General features: G+C 59.2%; 1 protein-coding gene across 1 annotated transcript in view; it reads left to right on the forward strand.

Moving 5' to 3' along the window:
• The window catches only part of EIF4G3 (eukaryotic translation initiation factor 4 gamma 3), a 167,287-nt gene that overhangs the window by 115,184 nt on the left and 31,395 nt on the right, over window positions 1-20,708 (forward strand). The window contains exons 18-26 of the mRNA XM_054175939.1: window positions 261-431; window positions 2,108-2,305; window positions 4,721-4,867; window positions 5,165-5,401; window positions 12,248-12,352; window positions 16,218-16,350; window positions 18,067-18,161; window positions 18,542-18,635; window positions 19,125-19,242. Of these exons, the coding sequence (XP_054031914.1) occupies window positions 261-431; window positions 2,108-2,305; window positions 4,721-4,867; window positions 5,165-5,401; window positions 12,248-12,352; window positions 16,218-16,350; window positions 18,067-18,161; window positions 18,542-18,635; window positions 19,125-19,242 (1,298 nt within the window). The remainder of the gene's footprint in view (window positions 1-260; window positions 432-2,107; window positions 2,306-4,720; window positions 4,868-5,164; window positions 5,402-12,247; window positions 12,353-16,217; window positions 16,351-18,066; window positions 18,162-18,541; window positions 18,636-19,124; window positions 19,243-20,708) is intronic.

Here is a 20,708-nt window from a genome sequence, read left to right on the forward strand (position 1 = left end):
AGCACCTAAGCATCCAGAGCATCATTGCTGACTATAGGCTGTGGTCATCCTTTATGGTTTGGGTCATCTGCCCTGGAGGAACATGTTTGGTGTCCTCACACTCCCTCTGACCAGCCCAGGTGGCTGTGTTGGGTCTGAGGGAGCCCTCCCAGTGCTGGGAGTCCTTGCTGGTTCCTGGTGTTGCTGTCAGCGCTGCGCCCTGGCTGGGTTACGAGGTGGGGGCTGAAAAGGGGATGTAAGAGGGACTGTTTCTGTCCTAGTTGTTGAATGTTGGACCAAGGAGATCTCAGCCAGGCCAGAGGAGAGAGCCCAGGAAGATCATCACTGTGTGTGTGAAGGAGGATGTCCACCTGAAGAAGGCAGAGAATGCCTGGAAGCCAAGCCTGAAGAGGGAGAACCAGACAGAGGACCCAGAAAACGTCAAGACTCAGGTGAGAGCTCCTGGAGGAGTGTCCTGGGGCAGGGGGAGGCTGGAAACCTGCCCCTGCTGCTGTGTAAGAGAGGGAAAGAGGGCACCCAAGCCCAGTCTGCACCACAGCCTTCCCCCAACCCCTTGGTGCCTGGGTGTTTGTTCTTGCCCTGCAGTGTAAGTGGCAGTGCTGGGCAGGAGGTGAGGCTGAGCCTGACCCCAGGCAGCCTGCTGCCTCTCCCCAGGAGTGGCTCTCTTCCTGCTTCCCTGAGCTGTCCCTGGCTCCATCCTGAAGCCAACATCCTCAGGCTTGAGCACAGAACCTGCTTTTCATCCCCTTTTAGCCTGGATTTGTGCCCTGACCCTCAGCAGGACTGTGGTTCCTCTGGCAGGTGCCCTCCATTTGTCCTGCCCAGCCCCACAGTGCTGGCCCTGAGGCTTCCTCTGGGGCCTCCTCCCTGCTCTCTGCTCCATGGGCAGCCATGCTGGGTGGAGATGCTTGCCTGTGTGCCTGGAGGCCACACTGGTGATTTGTAGGGCAAGTTGGGATGGTCTTGGAGGACCCTGGAATTCATTCCCAGGGCTGGTGGCAGCTCTGTTGCCTAACCATCATCTGCAGTGGAAAAAAGGGCCCTAAGTGAGTCTGGGAGGAGCTGCTCTCTGCTTGAGAGAAGGGAAGAGAAGAGAAGGCCACTCTCTGCTCATTTCTGCCTCCTGATACCAAGTTGATACCAAAGAGAACATTTCAGTGAGTGACAGCCAAGGCTCTTCCTAAAGCCCTGCCCCACAGCCTTGGTCTCTGGTAGCCAATAGCTGAGTTAGGACTGGAGCTGGGTGGTGCACAGATGTGTCCCTCTCTGACTCAGCTTCCTTGGGCCATCTGTGGACAGCAGGGGCAGGGAGGGGATTCTGCCCCTCTGCAGGGCTGGGGCAGCTCTGGAGCCCTCAGCACAGACAGGGACCTGATGGAGCAGGGCCAGAGGAGGCCACAGCAGTGCTGGCAGGGCTGGAAGCCCTCTGCTGTGAAGCCAGGCTGAGAGGGTTGGGGTTGTTCAGCATGGAGAGGAGAAGGCTCCAGGGAGACCTTCTGGTGGCCTTGCAGCGTTTCAAGAGACAGCTGGGGACAGACTTCGTTGTGACAGGATGAGAGAGGATGGTTTGAACTAAAAGAGGGAGATGGAGAGAGGGGAGAAATGTTTGCCCCTGAGGGTGGTGAGAGCCTGCCCCAGGCTGCCCAGAGAGGTGGGAGCTGCCCCATGGCTGGCACCAGTCCAGGTGAGGCTGTCTGGGGCTGTGAGCAGCCTGCTCTGGCTGGGGATGTCCCTGCTGAGTGCAGGGGGGTTGGTCTGGATGACTTTTAAAGGTCTATTCCAACCCAAACCATTCTATGATCTTCTCCATTCACCCTTGAGGTTCATCCCAGCTCACTCCTGGTAGCCTCCTGCTGGCTCTGGGTCTCGAGCTGTGCCAGGGGAGGCTTAGGCTGGAGGTGAGGAGAAAGTTCTTCACAGGAAGAGTAATTGGCCAGGGGAATGTGCTGCCCAGGGAGGTGGTGGAGTCCCCATCCCTGGAGGTGTTGAAGAGGGGATTGGCTGTGGCCCTTGGAGCCAGGGTTTGGTTGTCAGGAGGTGCTGGGAGGCAGGCTGGGCCGGCTGAGCTCTGAGCTCTCACTGACCCCGTGGCTTTGCTGCCCCGCAGGAGCTGTTCCGCAAGGTCCGAAGCATCCTGAACAAGCTGACGCCGCAGATGTTCAACCAGCTGATGAAGCAAGTGACAGATCTGACAGTGGACACAGAGGAGAGGCTGAAGGGAGTCATTGACCTGGTCTTTGAGAAGGCCATCGATGAGCCCAGCTTCTCCGTGGCCTACGCCAACATGTGCCGCTGCCTCGTGACGGTGAGGCCCCGCGCCGCCCGGCCCGCGCCGCCGGGGCAGAGCGCAGCCCGGGGGGACAGAGCCCCTGGGCGTGCTGGGGGGCTTCTTCTGCCCTGGCTGGCCATGCTGGGGGTCTTCATCTGCCCTGGCTGGCCCTGCTGGGGGTCTTCATCTGCCCTGGCTGGCCATGCTGGGGTCTTCTTCTGCCCTGGCTGGCCCTGCTGGGGGGCTTCATCTGCCCTGGCTGGCCATGCTGGGGGGCTTCTTCTGCCCTGGCTGGCCATGCTGGGGGGCTTCATCTGCCCTGGCTGGCCATGCTGGGGGGCTTCTTCTGCCCTGGCTGGCCATGCTGGGGGTCTTCTTCTGCCCTGGCTGGCCATGCTGGCAGGCACAGGCAGGTGTAACAACCCCAAGCAACGCTACAGGCTGGGGGCAGTGTGGCTGGAAAGCTGCTGGCAGAAAGGGCCCTGGGGGTGCTGATGGGTAAGCGGCTGAACAGGAGCCAGCAGTGTGCCCAGGTGGCCAAGAAAGCCCCAGGGGTGCTGATGGATAAGTGGCTGAACAGGAGCCAGCAGTGTGCCCCAGGGTGCTGATGGATAAGCAGCTGAACAGGAGCCAGCAGTGTGCCCAGGTGGCTGAGAAAGCCTTGGGGGTGCTGATGGATAAGCAGCTGAACAGGAGCCAGCAGTGTGCCCAGGTGGCCAAGAAAGCTCTGGGGGTGCTGATGGATAAGCAGCTGAACAGGAGCCAGCAGTGTGCCCAGGTGGCTGAGAAAGCCCCGGGGGTGCTGATGGATAAGCAGCTGAACAGGAGCCAGCAGTGTGCCCAGGTGGCCAAGAAAGCCCTGGGGGTGCTGATGGACAAGCAGCTGAAGAGGAGCCAGCAGTGTGCCCAAGAAAGCCAAAGGCCTCCTGGCTGGGCTCAGCAATGCTGTGTCCAGCAGGAGCAGGGAGGGGACTGACCCCTGGGGCTTAGCTCTGGGGAGGCCACACCTCGAGGGTTGAGTCCAGTTTTGGGCACCTCAATACAAGAGAGATGTGGAGGTGCTGGAGCCAAGGCAGAGGAGGGCAAGGAAGCTGTGAAGGGCCTGGAGAATAAACCTGGTGAGGAGAGACTGAGGGAGCTGGGGATGGTTAGCTTGGAAAAGAGGAGGCTGAAGAGAGACCTCATTGCTCTCTACAAATACCTGCAAGGAGGTTGTGGAGAGGCTGCTGCTGGTCTCCTCTCACAGGTAATTAGTGATAGAGCAAGAGGGAATGGCCTCAAGCTGCCACTGGATAGGTTTAGACTGGACAGCAGGAAAAAAAATTTCCCAGCAAGAGTGGTCAGGGACTGGAATGTGCTGCCCAGGGGGTGGTGGAGTCCCCAGGCCTGGCTGTGTTTCAGGGTGGTTTGGATGTGGTGTGTGGGGCTATGGTTTAGGGGTGACCCTTGTAGAGCAGGGTTCTGGGCTGGACTCGGTGATCCTGAGGGTCTGTTCCAACCTGACTGTTGCTGTGGTGGTGTTTGGAGCTGAGGAGGCTTGGCTCAGCCTGCTCACAAAGTGCCAGGAGTCCCCTTTGGAAAGTGCCACTGAAAGTCCTCATTTCAAAAGGGAGCCCAAGGTGCTGAGCCAGGCTTTGGGCAGCTGGGTTTCAGATGATGAATCTGGGACAAAATAACTCTCTTCATCCCTCATCCATTCATCCCTTCTCCCCCCCATCCCTTCTTCCCTCCAGAGGAGGGTGGGCAGCAGGGCAAGAGAGAGGATTCTGCCTCTTCTCTGCTGAGACCTCACCTCCAATCCTTCCTCAGTTCTGTGTCCCCAGCAGCAGAAGGACTCAGAGCTGCTGGAGGGAGCCCAGAGGAGGCCACAGAGATGCTCCCAGGGCTGGAGCAGCTCTGCTGGGAGCACAGGCTGAGGGAGCTGGGGCTGTGCAGCCTGCAGAGGAGAAGGCTCCAGGGGCACCTCAGAGCTGCTGCCAGGACCTGAAGGGATCCTGCAGGAAGGCTGCAGAGAGACTTTTGCTGAGGGGGTCTGAGCCAGGCCAAGGGACAATGGTTTGAAGCTGTGGCAGAGCAGGGTTAGAGTGGAGCTGAGGAACAAGCTCGCAGTATCACAGTCTCACAGTATAACTAAGGTTGGAAGAGACCCCAAGGATCATCAAGTCCAACCTGTCCCAACAGACCTCACTAGACCATGGCACCAAGTGCCAAGTCCAATCTCCCCTTGAACACCTCTTGAACAGCTCTTCAGTGTGAGGCTGCTGAGCCTCTGGCACAGGCTGCCCAGGGAGGCTGTGGCTGCCTCCTGCCTGGGGGTGTTCAAGGCCAGGCTGGCTGAGGCCTGGAGCAGCTGAGTCTAGCTGAGAGGTGTCCCTGGGCATGGTGGGAGGCTGGGGGAGATGATCTCTGAGTTGCCTTCCCAGCTGAGGCCTTGTGCTTGCCCCTGGCCAGCTGAAGGTGCCGATGGCAGACAAGCCTGGCAGCACGGTCAACTTCCGCAAGCTGCTGCTCAACCGCTGCCAGAAGGAGTTCGAGAAGGACAAGGCTGACGACGACGTCTTCGAGAAGAAGCAGAAGGAGCTGGAGGCTGCTACCACTGTAAGTGGTGGATGGGTGGTTGCCCCTGGAGTCCTCAGAGCTCCCTCTGGAGTGCTGCCTTCGGAAGGTGGCAGTGGGGCTGCGGGGGGAGGATTCGGGAGCCGAGAGCTTGGCTCCCGCAGCGTGGCCGAGGACGGCACAAAGCCTCCGCCCCGCCGCAGGGTCTGCCCGGCCTCCTCCTGCTTGTGAGGAGAAAGAGAGACCCCAGGGAGAGCAGCAGGCCCCAGCCCCTGGCTGTGCCTGAAGCCTCCTCCCCCCTCTGGAGGTGCTGCTCTCTGAGCCGCGGTTGTCTTGCAGCCCGAGGAGAAGACGCGGCTCCACGACGAGCTGGAGGAGGCCAAGGACAAGGCCAGGCGGAGGTCCATCGGCAACATCAAGTTCATTGGGGAGCTCTTCAAGCTGAAGATGCTGACAGAGGCCATCATGCACGACTGCGTGGTGAAGCTGCTCAAGAACCACGACGAGGAGTCCCTGGAGTGCCTCTGCCGCCTGCTGACCACCATCGGCAAGGACCTGGACTTCGAGAAGGCAAAGGTAGGGCAGGGCCGGGAGGGAGGCCTGCAGGGCAGGGAGGAGCAGCAGGCCCGGGGGGGGATTGGCCCTTCTGCAGGAACTGTTCGGCAGAAGAGGGACCTGGAGCTGCTGGAGAGGCTCCAGAGGAGGCCACAAAGATGATCAGAGGGCTGCAGAACCTCCCCTGTGGGGACAGGCTGGGAGAGCTGGGGCTGTGCAGCCTGCAGAAGAGAAGGCTCCAGGGAGACCTCAGAGCAGCCTTCCAGTACCTGAAGGGAGCTCCAGGAGAGCTGGGGAGGGACTTGTGACAAGGGCTGCCAGAACAAGGGACAATGGCTTTGAGCTGGGAGAGGGGAGAATGAGACTGGAGATGAGGAAGAAACTCTTGGGAGTGAGGCTGGGGAGACTCTGGCACAGGCTGCCCAGGGAGGCTGTGGCTGTGCCCTGCCTGGAGGTGTTCAAGGCCAGGCTGGATGAGGCCTTGAGCAAGCTGTGCTGGTGGGAGGTGTCCCTGCCCATGGCAGTGCGTTGGCACTGGACACCCCAGGAGTGTGTGGGATGGAGCACTGCACACCCCAGCAGTGTAGGATGGAGCACTGCACACCCCAGCAGTGTAGGATGGAGCACTGCACACCCCAGGAGTGTAGGATGGAGCACTGCACACCCCAGGAGCATAGGATGGAGCACTGCACACCTCAGGAGCGTAGGATGGAGCACTGCACACCCCAGCAGTGTAGGATGGAGCACTGCACACCCCAGCAGTGTAGGATGGAGCACTGCACACCTCAGGAGCGTAGGATGGAGCACTGCACACCCCAGCAGTGTAGGATGGAGCACTGCACACCCCAGCAGTGTAGGATGGAGCACTGCACACCCCAGGAGCATAGGATGGAGCACTGCACACCCCAGGAGCGTAGGATGGAGCACTGCACACCTCAGGAGTGTAGGATGGAGCACTGCACACCGCAGGAGCATAGGATGGAGCACTGCACACCCCAGGAGCGTAGGATGGAGCACTGCACACCCCAGGAGCATAGGATGGAGCACTGCACACCCCAGGAGCATAGGATGGAGCACTGCACACCCCAGGAGCATAGGATGGAGCACTGCACACCTCAGGAGCGTAGGATGGAGCACTGCACACCTCAGGAGTGTAGGATGGAGCACTGCACACCTCAGGAGCGTAGGATGGAGCACTGCACACCCCAGGAGCATAGGATGGAGCACTGCACACCTCAGGAGCGTAGGATGGAGCACTGCACACCCCAGGAGTGTGTGGAATGGAGCACTGCACACCCCAGGAGCATAGGATGGAGCACTGCACACCTCAGGAGCGTAGGATGGAGCACTGCACACCTCAGGAGTGTAGGATGGAGCACTGCACACCCCAGGAGCATAGGATGGAGCACTGCACACCTCAGGAGCGTAGGATGGAGCACTGCACACCCCAGCAGTGTAGGATGGAGCACTGCACACCCCAGGAGCATAGGATGGAGCACTGCACACCTCAGGAGCGTAGGATGGAGCACTGCACACCTCAGGAGCGTAGGATGGAGCACTGCACACCCCAGGAGTGTGTGGAATGGAGCACTGCACACCCCAGGAGCATAGGATGGAGCACTGCACACCTCAGGAGCGTAGGATGGAGCACTGCACACCCCAGGAGTGTGTGGAATGGAGCACTGCACACCCCAGGAGCATAGGATGGAGCACTGCACACCTCAGGAGCGTAGGATGGAGCACTGCACACCTCAGGAGTGTAGGATGGAGCACTGCACACCCCAGCAGTGTAGGATGGAGCACTGCACACCCCAGGAGCATAGGATGGAGCACTGCACACCCCAGGAGCGTAGGATGGAGCACTGCACACCCCAGCAGTGTAGGATGGAGCACTGCACACCCCAGCAGTGTAGGATGGAGCACTGCACACCCCAGGAGCATAGGATGGAGCACTGCACACCCCAGGAGCATAGGATGGAGCACTGCACACCCCAGGAGCGTAGGATGGAGCACTGCACACCCCAGCAGTGTAGGATGGAGCACTGCACACCCCAGCAGTGTAGGATGGAGCACTGCACACCCCAGGAGCATAGGATGGAGCACTGCACACCTCAGGAGCGTAGGATGGAGCACTGCACACCTCAGGAGTGTAGGATGGAGCACTGCACACCCCAGGAGTGTGTGGAATGGAGCACTGCACACCCCAGGAGCGTAGGATGGAGCACTGCACACCCCAGGAGCGTAGGATGGAGCACTGCACACCTCAGCAGTGTAGGATGGAGCACTGCACACCCCAGGAGCGTAGGATGGAGCACTGCACACCCCAGCAGTGTAGGATGGAGCACTGCACACCCCAGGAGCATAGGATGGAGCACTGCACACCCCAGGAGCATAGGATGGAGCACTGCACACCTCAGGAGCGTAGGATGGAGCACTGCACACCCCAGCAGTGTAGGATGGAGCACTGCACAGCCCAGGAGCTTCTGGCACAGCCAATCTGCTGCTCCTCTGCAAAGCCAGGCCTGGGGTAAGAAGGGGCTGGAGGCTTCTGCCAGCAGTCAGTGAGCTCTGGAAACAAACTGAGCTAATCGTTTTCAGGTGCCTGGGGAAGGGAGTTCCCTGGATTGCAGGGGTCATGGTGGATCAATCCTGATCCTTCTGGGCACACAGCCTCCCAGGCTCTTCTGTGCAGCACCTTGACCACAGCAGCCCAGTTCAGCACCAGGCCCCCAGGCTAAGGCAGCAGCACGTGAGGGATGGCCACAGGTTTGGGAAGGGCCAGGAGCAGGGCTGGAATTTCTCCTGGGAGGAAGACAGGGAGCAGTAGCTGAGCTGGCTGAGCCTGGGAAGTTTTGAGCTTTGGGAGCATGGCAGCACCCTCAGAGCCAAGGGTTTGGTGCAGGGTTTGGTTCCCTGGCCGTGGCGGCAGGGCCTGGTGCCTGCCCGGGGGGGAGCTGCCCCAGTGCCAGCTTAGCCTTGGGGCTTATTTGCATCAGGACTGTGTGAGGATCCATAGCTCATCTCCTGGTCATGGGGTGGATGCTTTATGGTCTGTTTTTGTTGAGGCTGAAGTGGTAGTGATAGTTGCAATTCAAGGTCCTGGAGCAGGCCCAGCTCAAATGTTTCCCCTGCCCTTCCTCAGGCTGGGAACATCTGCTCAGGGAGCTGAAGCTTTGCAGGGCAAGGCCAGGAGCAAAGCTCTAAGGGGATCTTTCTGGGTGATTTAAGGGGGTGGCTCCCTTTTAGCAAAGGAAATGGGAAGCATTTTGTAAAGCTGCCCTGCAACTCCCTGTTTCACTCAGCCTGAGCCCTGCTGGGGGGGAGAGAAGCTTTACAGAGGCTGCAGAGTCCAGGTCAGACCTCATGGAGACTTCTGATGGCAGCATTTGAGGTCCTGGTGCAGGCTGCTTTGGGTTGCTTAGCCCTGGGGAAGAGGAGGCTCAGGGGAGACCTTCTTGCTCTCTGCAACTGTCTGAAGGGAGGTCGTAGTCGGGGGGGGGTTGGTCTCTTCTCCCAGGCACCTGGCCCCAGAACAAGAGGACACAGTCTCAAGCTGTGCCAGGGGAGGTTCAGGCCGGAGGTGAGGAGAAAGTTCTTCCCAGAGAGAGTTGTTGGCCGTTGGGATGTGCTGCCCAGGGAGGTGGTGGAGTCCCCTTCCCTGCAGGTGTTCAGGAGGGGATTGGATGTGGCCCTTGGAGCCAAGGATTTGGTTGTCAGGAGGTGTTGGGTGACAGCTTGGACTTGATGACCTCTGAGGTCTCTTTAAACCTTACTGATTCTATGGTTCTATGATTCCATCACATCATGGCACCCTGGAGGGGTTCAAGGCCAGGCTGGATGAGGCCTTGAGCAACCTGGGCTCAACCTGGGAGGTGTCCCTGCCTTGGACCTGGGTGAGCTTTAAGGTCCTTTCCAAAGCAAACCACTCTGGACTCTGTGAGCAGGAGCTTGTGGGACCTCACTCTGCAGCTAAGCCTCTTAGCTTGTTGCTGAGAGAAGCAGAGCTTCTGCCCCCACTTCCCTCCCCTGAGCCCAGCTGGGAGAGCCCAGGGAGGCCAAGCATCAAGCCCAAGTGCAGAGTTACTTTGGTGCCCAGCTGTCCTGAGCCAGCTTTCTGGGGCTGAGGTCAGCAAACCTGCTGACAGTACAGGAGGAGCTCAGGGGCAGGGCAGGACTCCTCTTTGGTGGCAGCTGGCCAACAGAGCACCTTAGCTGGCCCTTGGGAGCATCCACAGGGATTTTTCTGTTTCAGTGGAGCACAAGGCTGTTACAGACTCAGGGACCTGCTGAGATCACCTCTGAGGCCATCAAGTCCAGCACCTCACCCAGAGCTCACAGCCCCAGCGCTGCTGCTGAGCCACTGCCACCAAACCACCTCCCTCAGCACCACATCCATGCAGCTTTTGACCCCCTCCAGGGCTGGGGGCTCCACCACCCCCTGGGCAGCCTGGCCTGAGTGGAAGGTTTTCCTGACAGCCACCCTGAGCCTGCCCTGCCACAGCTCAAGGCTCCTTCCTCTTGGCCTGCCACTTGCTGCACCTGAGAAGAGGCCAACCCCCAGCTGGCTCCAGCCTCCTTTGAGGCAGTTGCAGAGGACAAGGAGGTCTCTCCTCAGCCTCTCCTTCTCCAGACTGAACCCCCCCAGCTCCCTCAGCCGTGGTGCATGTGCAGGGGGTGTAGGCTGTCTGAAATGCAGGGCATGGAGGTGCCCCCAGGTGAGTGCTCCACCTCTGCACACACTCAAGTCTGACCTGGAAGAGCTCCCAGGGCCCAGCAGTCCCTTCTGCAGCCAGCAGCTCTGGGGCTGCAGCTCTGCCTCCAGCACCAAAGTGCTGTGGGTGCTGCCAGGGGGAGAGCTCTCAGGGCCTTCCAAGACACAGCAGTGATGGTGGTGGTGGTGATGGTGGTGATGATTGTGGTGGTGATGATGATGATGGTGGTGATAATGGTGGTGATGATGGCAATGGTGATGGTGATGGTGATGATAGTAATGATGATGATGATGGCAATGGTGGTGATGATGATGGTGACAATGGTGATGATAGTGATGGTGATGATGGTGATGGTGATTGTGTTGATGATAATGGTGGTGGTGATGATGATGGTCATGATGGTGATGTTGATCATGATGGAGATGGTGATGATGATACTAATGGTGATGATGAGAGTAGAACGGAAGAGACCAGGTTGGAAGAGACCTTCCAAGATCAAGTCCAACCTATCACCCAGCACTGCCTAATCGGCTAAACCATGCAGCCAAGCACCCCATCAAGTCTCCTCCTCAACACCTCCAGGGATGGGGACTCCACCACCTCCCTGGGCAGCACATTCCCATGGCCAGTCTCTCTCTCTCTGTAGAATTTCTTCCTCACCTCCAGCCTAAACCTTCCCTGGCACAGCTGGAGACTGTGACCTCTTGTTCTGGTGCTGGGTGCCTGCCTGGGAGAAGAGACCAACCCCCAGCTGGCTCCAACCTCCCTGCAGGGAGTTGCAGAGAGCAAGAAGGTCTCCCCTGAGCCTCCTCTTCTGCAGGCTAAGCAACCCCAGCTCCCTCAGCCTCTCCTCCCAGGGCTGTGCTCCAGACCCCTCCCCAGCTCTGTTGCCCTTCTCTGGACACCTTCCAGCAGCTCAACCTCTTTCCTGACCTGAGGAGCCCAGAGCTGGACACAGGACTCCAGGTGTGGCCTCAGCAGTGCTGAGCACAGGGCACAAGGACTTCCCTGCTCCTGCTGGCCACACTCTTCCTGATGCAGGCCAGGATGCCCTTGGCCTTCTTGGCCCCCTGGGCACACTGCTGGCTCATGTTCAGCCTACCATCGACCAGCACTCCCAGGTCCCTCTCTGCCTGGCTGCTCTCAGCCACTCTGCCCCCAGTGATGATGATGATGCTAATGGTAGTCATGATGATGATGGTGGTGGTGGTGATAATGATGGTGATGCTTATGGTGATGATGATGATGATAATGGTGATGATGATGATGGTGATCATGATGATGATGGTGATGCTGGTGCTGATGGTGATGATGATAGTGATGCTAATGATGGTGATGATGGTGGTGGTGATGATGGTGATGGTGATGATGGTGGTGATGATGATGGTGATGATGATGATGGTGATGATGATGATGGTGCTGGTGCTGATGATGGTGATGGTGCTGGTGCTGATGCTGATGATGCTAATGGTGATGATGGTGCTGATGCTGCTGGTGCTGATGATGGTGATGCTAATGGTGCTGGTGCTGATGATGGTGATGCTAATGGTGATGCTAATGGTGATGATGATGATGGTGCTGGTGATGCTGATGGTGATGATGCTAATGGTGCTGGTGCTGATGATGGTGATGCTAATGGTGATGATGGTGCTGGTAATGGTGATGGTGCTGATGGTGCTGGTGCTGGTGGTGATGATGGTGCTGGTGCTGGTGGTGCTGGTGGTGATGCTGGTGCTGTTGGTGATGCTGGTGCTGGTGGTGATGGTGATGCTGGTGCTGGGGGTGATGGTGATGCTGGTGGTGATGGTGATGCTGGTGCTGGGGGTGATGCTGGTGCTGGTGGTGCTGGTGATGCTGGTGCTGGGGGTGCTGGTGATGCTGGTGCTGGGGGTGATGGTGATGCTGGTGCTGGGGGTGATGCTGGTGCTGGTGGTGATGGTGATGCTGGTGCTGGGGGTGATGCTGGTGCTGGTGGTGCTGGTGATGCTGGTGCTGGTGGTGCTGGTGGTGATGCTGGTGCTGGTGGTGATGCTGGTGCTGGTGGTGGTGCTGGTGGTGATGCTGGTGCTGGTGGTGGTGCTGGTGCTGGTGGTGCTGGTGCTGGTGCTGGTGGTGCTGGTGCTGGTGGTGCTGACGGTGCGGTGTCTCCCCGCAGCCCCGCATGGATCAGTATTTCAATCAGATGGAGAAGATTGTGAAGGAGAGGAAAACGTCCTCCAGGATTCGGTTCATGCTGCAGGATGTCATAGACCTGAGGCTGGTAGGTACTGGCTCAAGGGAGCAGCAGAGCTTCTTCCCTTCCCTGCCTGGGCTGGGAGAGGCCTCAGGGCGCGGGAGGGGTTTCCCTGGGCTGCCAGGGGGAGCTCTGCCCCCGGCCCTGGTGAGGTTGCTCCAGCTGGCCCCCTGAGGGCAGGCAGCTGAGCTGCTTGTGCCAGGTGTGGGCTCATGCTGCCCTCTGCCACCCAGCCAGCCCCACTGCAGCACAGCCCCCTGAGCTTTCCCCAGCACAGCTGCTGGGTGCTTTTGCCCCACTGCTTGGCCGTTGGTCTCAGCTCTGCTGGCTTCCTCTCACAGTGTCACAGGGTATCACAGTGTCACCAAGGTTGGAAGAGACCTGGAGGATCATCGAGTCCAACCTGGCACCACAGACCTCATGACCAGACCCTGGCACCAAGGGCCACATCCAATCCCCTCCTGAACACCTCCAGGGATGGGGACTCCACCACCTCCCTGGGCAGCACATTCCCATGGCGAATGACTCTCAGTGAAGAACTTTCTCCTCACCTCCAGCCTAAACCTCCCCTGGCACAGCTTGAGACTGTGGCCTCTTGTTCTGGTGCTGGGTGCCTGGCAGAAGAGCCCAACCCCCACCTGGCTCCAACCTCCCTTCAGGGAGTTGGAGAGAGCAAGAAGGTCTCCCCTGAGCCTCCTCTTCTGCAGGCTAAGCAACCCCAGCTCCCTCAGCCTCTCCTCCCAAGGCTGTGCTCCAGACCCCTCCCCAGCTTTGTTGCCCTTCTCTGGACACCTTCAGTCTCTCAATGTCCTTCTTAAACTGAGGGGCCCAGAACTGGACACAGGACTCAAGGTGTGGCCTCAGCAGTGCTGAGCACAGGGCACAAGGACTTCCCTGCTCCTGCTGGCCACACTCTTCCTGATGCAGGCCAGGATGCCCTTGGCCCTCTTGGCCCCCTGGGCACACTGCTGGCTCATGTTTAGGCAGCTGTCAATCAGCACCCCCCAGGTCCCTGTCTGGCAGCTCTCAGCCACTCTGCCCCCAGCCTGTAGCTCTGCCTGGGGTTGCTGTGGCCAAAGTGCAGCCCCTGGCACTTGGACTTGTTGAATGCCATCCTGTTGGCCTCTGCCCATCTGTCCAGTGGGTCGAGGTCCCTCTGCAGAGCCCTTCTGCCCTCTAACTGACCAACATCTGCTCCCAGCTTGGGGTCATCTGCAAACTTGCTGCTGACTGACTCAATGCCCTCATCCAGATCATCAATGAAGATGTTAAAGAGGCTGGGGCCCAGCACTGATCCCTGGGGCACACCACTGGTGCCTGGCTGCCAGCTGGCTGTGGCACCATTCACCACCACTCCATCTGCCCCAGGTGGAGCTGCTGCCTCCAGCTCTGCCTGCTGCTGGGACTGGAGTGCTGTGAGGTGTGAGCCCCACAGGGGAGGGGGAGCAGTTGGTGTCAAAACCATGAGGGCTGCTGCTCAGCAGTGTGGCTCTCATCAGAAGATGCTCCTATTGGCACCACCTGGCATCTGCTGGTTGCTTGCTGGCCCTCCAGTGCAGGCAGAAGCAAACAGAGGCTGTGCTCCACCAGAATGTGATGGTGCTGGGTCCACATGAAGCTCTAGAAGTTCATAACCTGATGCAGACAACTGTGCACACAGTGCAGACAGGGACCTGCCCATGGCCATGGTCTGGCCAGGCTGAGGCAAGGGCTGAGTCCTGCACACAACCATCCCAGGAAGGCTCCAGGCTGGGGGCAGAGTGGCTGAGGACTGCCCAGCAGAGAAAGACCTGAGGGTGTTGATGGACAGCTGCTGAAGATGAGCCAGGGGGTGCCCAGGTGGCCAAGAAGGCCAGCAGCAGCCTGGCCTGGAGCAGCAGTGGTGTGGGCAGCAGGGGCAGGGCAGGGATTGTGCCCCTGGACTGGGCACTGCTGAGGCCACACCTCATGTCCTGGGTTCAGCTTTGGGCTCCTCACTGCATGAAGACACTGAGGGCTGGAGCAGGTCCAGAGAAGGTCAAGGAAGCTGGGGAAGGGTCTGGAGAACAGGGCTGGGGAGGAGCAGCTGAGGGAGCTGGGTGTTGAGCCTGGAAAAGAGGAGATTGAGGGGAGACCTTCTGGCTCTCTACAAGTCCCTGACAGGAGGCTGGAGCCAGGTGGGGGTTGGTCTCCTCTCCCAAGAAACAAGATAGAACAAGAGGAAACAGCCTCCAGGTGCCCCAGGGGAGGTTCAGGTTGGACTTGAGGAACAATTTCTTCCCCTTGAGGGCTGTCAAGCCCTGACTCAGGCTTCCCAGGGCAGTGGTGGACTCCCCAGCCCTACAGAGACTTCATGGCCATGGTTTAGTGGTGCCCTGGCACTGCTGAGTTAAGGGTTGGACCTGATCTCAAAGGTCTCTTCCAACCTAAACCATTCTGTGTTGTGACCAGGCAGTGTTTTGGAGGCACTGAAGCTGTGCCCTGTGCAGGGTCTCTGCACTGTTACTGAAAGTGTGAGTGCAGCTTGCACAGAGCTTCCCCAGCAGCTCTGATTTCCCCCTGGAGGTGCTGGCCACAGCCTGGCTTTAGCCACCAGACAGCACTGGGCTGAAATCCTGAGCAGCTGCTTCTCAGATTGGGGCCTTGGGGTTCTGGGGAGCTGAAGACACCATCTGGGCTGCAGGATATGCAGAGAGAATCACCCCACAAGCTGCAGTGGGGCTGGAGCAGGCTGGGTCTGAGCAGCCACAGCAAGCAGTGGAGATGCTGTGTGGAGAGGCAGCTCCACCTCCCTCTGCAGGATCCCCTCCTGAGCCTTCACCATCCCTGGGTGGCAGATCCCAGTCTCCAGGTGCAGTGCAGTCACTCCTGGCTGCTTTAGCTCCAGAGTCTCATTTTGCACTCATGCTGGGAGGAAGGACTCCAGCAAAGTGCCAGTGACAGATGGAGAGAGAGCCACAGCAGCCTCCCTCTGCTCCTGCTCTTCCCTCAGAACCTAGAAAGACTGGAAGCTGGGGATGTGCAGGATGCTGGAGGTTAAAATGTCTCAAACTCAGTTGTGCCTCTGCACTGCAGCCTCCATTCTCCACCAGACCTCTACCAGGATACACAGCTTGGATTGGTACAGCATGTGCTGGCTGCAGCTAGAGCAGGGTGGGCAGAGGGCAGCAGAGGGGATTCTGGCCCTGGGCTCTGCTCTGCTCAGACCTCACCTCCAAGCCTGCCTCCAGTTCTGCTGTCCCCAGCACAAGAAGGACTCAGAGCTGCTGGAGGGAGCCCAGAGGAGGCCACAGAGATGATCCCAGGGCTGGAGCAGCTCTGCTGTGAGCACAGGCTGAGGGAGCTGGGGCTGTGCAGCCTGCAGAGGAGAAGGCTCCAGGGGGACCTCAGAGCTGCTGCCAGGACCTGAAGGGATCCTGCAGGAAGGCTGCAGAGAGACTTTTGCTGAGGGTGTCTGAGCCAGGCCAAGGGGGAAGGGTTTGGAGCTGAGGCAGAGCAGGGTTAGAGTGGAGCTGAGGAAGAAGTTGTTGAGTGTGAGGCTGCTGAGCCTCTGGCACAGGCTGCCCAGGGAGGCTGTGGCTGCCTCCTGCCTGGGGGTGCTGAAGGCCAGGCTGGCTGAGGCCTGGAGCAGCTGAGTCTGGCTGAGAGGTGTCCCTGGGCATGGCAGGAGGCTGCAGTAGATGATCTGTGAGGTCCTTTCCAGCCTGAGCCATTCTGGGATTCTCTGACCTGTGGTGCTGGGGTAGCCATGGCCACAACTTGATCCAGCAGCACAGAATCTCTCCTGGCCCCTCAGGGAGCAGCCCCCCTGGCACAGAGCAGAGGGGGAGGCTCAGGCCTCAGTCCTGGTGTTCCAAGTCCCCCATGGATGATGTTGGCCTGGAGTCTGAGCACATCTTTGCTTCCTTCCTAGTGCAACTGGGTGTCAAGAAGAGCAGACCAGGGCCCCAAGACCATTGAGCAGATTCATAAAGAGGCCAAGATTGAAGAGCAGGAAGAGCAGAGGAAGGTCCAACAGCTCATGACCAAAGAGAAGAGGAGGCCAGGTAAAGCCCAAGCCCAGCTGGCTGCTCACCTCACAGGGGTCACAGGGGGGATCCTACAGGAAAGATGAAAACTGGGGGGGTTATGATGAGGACAGGGAACTGGGAGCTGATTCTGGCTTGCTGCTGGGGGAGGAGCAGGCTTGCCATGCCTGGCTCTGGGGGTTGTTGGGGAGCAAACCCCCAGGGTAAAAGTAAAACAACCCCAGGCCAATGGTGCTGAAGCTTCACATGGCTGGAAAGCAGCTTGGGGTTTGTGCTGGGCTGCCAGAATCCTGCCAGAGCAGGTCCCTGCCAGCCAGCTTGGCCATCCCCTCCTCATCTGATTGCAGCAGGAGCTGATCTGATGTCAAGGGGAACCACTTTGAAGTTGTGAGGTGGGAACTCAGCAGGCAAAAGTGCCTCAGCATCACCTCAGAGTGGTACCCAGCCCTCAGCCTGGCACTGCCTCAGTGGCTGGGAAAAGGAAGCCTGGGATGGAGAGGGGCAGGGAGAAAATCCTGGCTGGGGTTCTTCAGTCCTAAGGGTTTGTCAGAGGGAAGGGCTGTGAAAACAGAGCATGAGCAAGATGCAGCCTGGGCTCTGGGCTGGGTGGCCTCAAAGGGACCTCAGGAGAAGGAGAGGAGCTTGGCACTGAGTGGTTCTGTGCCTGGCACTGCTGGAAGCTGTGCCACAGGGGTGGCTTGGGGGTAGCAGAGGCTCCTTGCCTGCACCTCCTGGGAGCTCACAGAGTGTGCTGCTGTGTCCAGACCACAAGAGCAAGCACTGGGAAACCCAACCAGGAGGAACCACCCCCAAAAGCAGCTTGGGAACAGTTGAGGTCTCCTCTGGCAGGGTTGTTCTGGAACAGTGAAGTCAGGCAGGATGGTTGTGTCTGCTTGGCCTGAAGGGACACTGCATGGAGAAACAGCTCCATGGAGAGGGACCTTGGAGTCCTGGGGGACAGTGAGTTACCCATGGGCCAGCAATGTGTCCTCATGGCCAAGAAGGCCAGTGGTCCCCTGGGGTGCATTAAAGAGAGTGTGGCCAGCAGGTCAAGGAGGTTCTCCTCCCCCTCTGCTCTGCCCAAGAGAGACCACATCTGCAGGCCTGGGCCCAGTGCTGGGCTCCCCAGTTCAGGAGAGGCAGGGAACTGCTGGAGAGAGCCCAGGGGAGGCTGTGAGGAAGATGAAGGGACTGGAACAGCTGTCTGAGGAGCAAAGGCTGAGAGCCCTGGGGCTGTTGAGCCTGGAGAAGGCTGAGAGGAGATCTGATCAAAGTCTACAAATGTCTGAAGAGTGGGGGGCAAGAGGCTGGGGCCAGACTCCCTCAGTGGTGCCCAGGGATAGGATGAGGGTCAGCAGGCACAGACTGGCACCTAGGAGGTTCCAGCTGAGCAGGAGGAGAAAGTTGTTTGGTGTGAGGGTGCTGAGCCCTGGAGCAGGCTGCCCAGAGAGGCTGTGGAGTCTCCTGGTGTGGAGAGCTTCCAACCCCCCCTGGGCCTTGTGCTGCTGGGCAGGGTGCTGTGGGTGCCCTGCTGGAGCAGGGGCTTGGATGGATGAGCTCCAGAGGTCCCTTCCCACTGCTGTGTGGTTCTGTGCAGCACTCTTGCACAGAGCCAGGCTGAGGCTCAGGAACTGTGTCCTTCTCTGCTCCTCCTCCTGCTGAGCTCAGGGGGATGTGGCTGGGCTGCAGCTGGGGCAGAGGCTGAGCTGAGGCTCTTGTGTTTGTCACTGGCAGGTGTGCAGAGGGTCGATGAAGGTGGCTGGAACACTGTGCAGGGGGCAAAGAACAGCAGAGTGCTGGACCCCACCAAGTTCCTTAAAATCACCAAGGTAGGTGCCAGCACTGCCACTGAGGTGCCCAGCTCTTGCCCCACTGCATCTGTCTGGCCAGGACAGGACCATTCTGGGGGCTACAGGTCAGAACCTGGGGTCTGAGGGCATTTTAAATGCCTAGAGGTAGTGCTGGGCAGAAACAAAGCACAGAGGAAGCCTGCTGGCTTCTGCATGCTCCTGTTTGGCTGTGGCTGCCTCCTGCCTGGGGGTGCTGAAGGCCAGGCTGGATGAGGCCCTGAGCAGCTGAGTCTAGCTGAGAGGTGTCCCTGCCCGTGGCAGGGGGGGGTTGCAGTAGCTGATCTCTGAGGTCCCTTCTGACCTGAGCCATTCTGTGGGCTGTGGCCCCGTGTCATGGTGTGCCCTGGTGTGTTTTCCAGCCCACAATAGATGAGAAGATTCAGCTTGTGCCTAAAGCCCAGCTGGGCAGCTGGGGAAAGGGCAGCAGCGGTGGAGCCAAGGCGAGCGAGATGGGTGAGTCACCTCGGGGGGGCCTCCCCCTCTGCCTCCCTTGCCAGGAGGCCTCAAGAAATGGCCTCCAGCTGCACCAGGGGAGGGTTAGGCTGGACACTAGGAATCATTTCCTTCCTGCTCAGGCACTGGCACAGGCTGCCCAGGGAGGTGGTGGAGTCCCCATGCCTGGAGGTGTTCCTAGTTCCTGTGGCCATGGCACCTGGGGCTGTAGTTGAACAGCTGTGGTGGTGCTGGGTTGCTGGTTGGACTGGGTGATCTTAGAGGCCCTTCCCAACCTTTATGACCTATGATTGTGAGAGCAGATGTGGGTGAAAAGCTCATCCCTGTGCCTGTCTGCCTGGCTCTGGGGTTAGAGTGGCGCAGGAGCAGCCCTTCGCTGTGGGCTCTCCTCCTGTCGCCCCGCAGACAGCAGCTGCTGAGGCCTGGGTGGTGTCAGCAGCTGCTGACCTTGCTGCCACTCTTCTCTGTGTTGTCTCTCCCCCCTGCCAGACTCCTTACGACCAAGTGCCACTAGTTTGAACAGGTTCTCTGCCCTGCAGCCCCCAGGCTCAGCTGTGTCTGCCTCACCTGCAGCTGCAGAGCTGGACTCTCGCAGGGCCTTAACGAGGTAAGGCTCAGGCTGCCCCCCACCTGCCCTGCCCCAGCAGGGCCTGGGGCTCTCCTCCCCATGGGGGCTTGGCTTAACCTGGGCCACCTGCACCCTCCATAATGTCATGAGGGAGGCAGGCAGTGTTCACAAGGGGGGCTGGGGACAAGTCCCTGCTGGGGACATTCCCACTGGGCTCCAGAAGAAAAATGTTTCCCCATGAGAAGAGTCAGAGGTGGGGATCAGCTCCCAGGGGAAGTGCTGCAGCCCCCTGCACTGGGCAGGCCTCAGCTTGGCAGGCTGCTGGGCCAGCTCACTGCAGCTCTGAGCTAGACTGTATGGCCCTGCTCTGGCAGGGGGGTTGGGCTTGATGACCTCTTTGGGTCCTTTCCAACCCCTGACATCCTCTGATCCTGTGATCCACCCAGCAAGGTTGGAGCAGATGATCCCTGGGGTCCCTTCCAAGCTGCCATTCTGGGATTTATAAAGCCAGGGAGGCTGTGGCTGTGCCCTGCCTGAAGGTGTCCAAGGCCAGGCTGGATGAGGCCTTGAGCAAGCTGGGCTGGGGGGAGGTGTCCCTGCCCATGGCAGAAGATCTCTGAGGTCCCTTCCAACCTGAGCCATTCTGTGGGCTGTGTCCCCATGCCATGGTGTGCCCTGGTGTGTGTCCAAGCCATGGCTTGAAGTGGCCAAGTCAAAGGTTAATCCCTTTCAGCAGCAACAACCAGCCACAGCCAGGACAAGAGTGTTTGCTGTGCAGGTGAGATTCCTGCCACAGCTTCAGAGAAGAAAGCCAGGAAGGGACTTCTGGCAAGGGCTGGGAGTGATAGGATGAGAGGGAATGGATTGAAGCTGGGAGAGGGGAGACTGAGACTGGAGATGAGGAAGAGATTCTTTCAGGTGAGGCAGGGGAGACTCTGGCACAGGCTGCCCAGGGAGGCTGTGGCTGTGCCCTGCCTGGAGGTGTTCCAGGCCAGGCTGGATGAGGCCTTGAGCAGCCTGGGCTGGTGGGAGGTGTCCCTGCCCATGGCAGGGGGCTGGAACTGGCTGAGCTTTGAGGTCCCTTCCAGCCCAACCCATCCTGTGATCTATGAAGTCCACTCCACGGAGATTTTTGGCTTCTCTGACCCCTGGGTGAATTTTGCTGATACTCAGCTTAGCTCAGACTGCAAAAAGCCCAAGCAGCCTCCCTGCTGGGTTTGGCTGCAGGTTTGGTTTCCCCTGTCAAACCCTCCACATCCCAGCAGATTGATCACTGACTCCAATGCAGTGATTGAAGATACTGAGGGCAAATTTATTAACACACCTGAGGGCCTTAAATATCCCCAGAATGGCTGAGGGAAGAGCCCCCAGAGCTGTGCCCAGCAAAGCCTGTCAGCAAACAGATTCTTTCACTTACCTACAAGCTGTCCAGCTCTGGGCTCCCCAGCTCAGGAGGGACAGGGAGCTGCTGCAGAGAGTCCAAGGGAGGGCTGCAGGGATGCTGA

This window comes from Dryobates pubescens, chromosome 33 (genome assembly GCF_014839835.1).
Source record: "Dryobates pubescens isolate bDryPub1 chromosome 33, bDryPub1.pri, whole genome shotgun sequence".
Classification (NCBI taxonomy): domain Eukaryota; kingdom Metazoa; phylum Chordata; class Aves; order Piciformes; family Picidae; genus Dryobates; species Dryobates pubescens.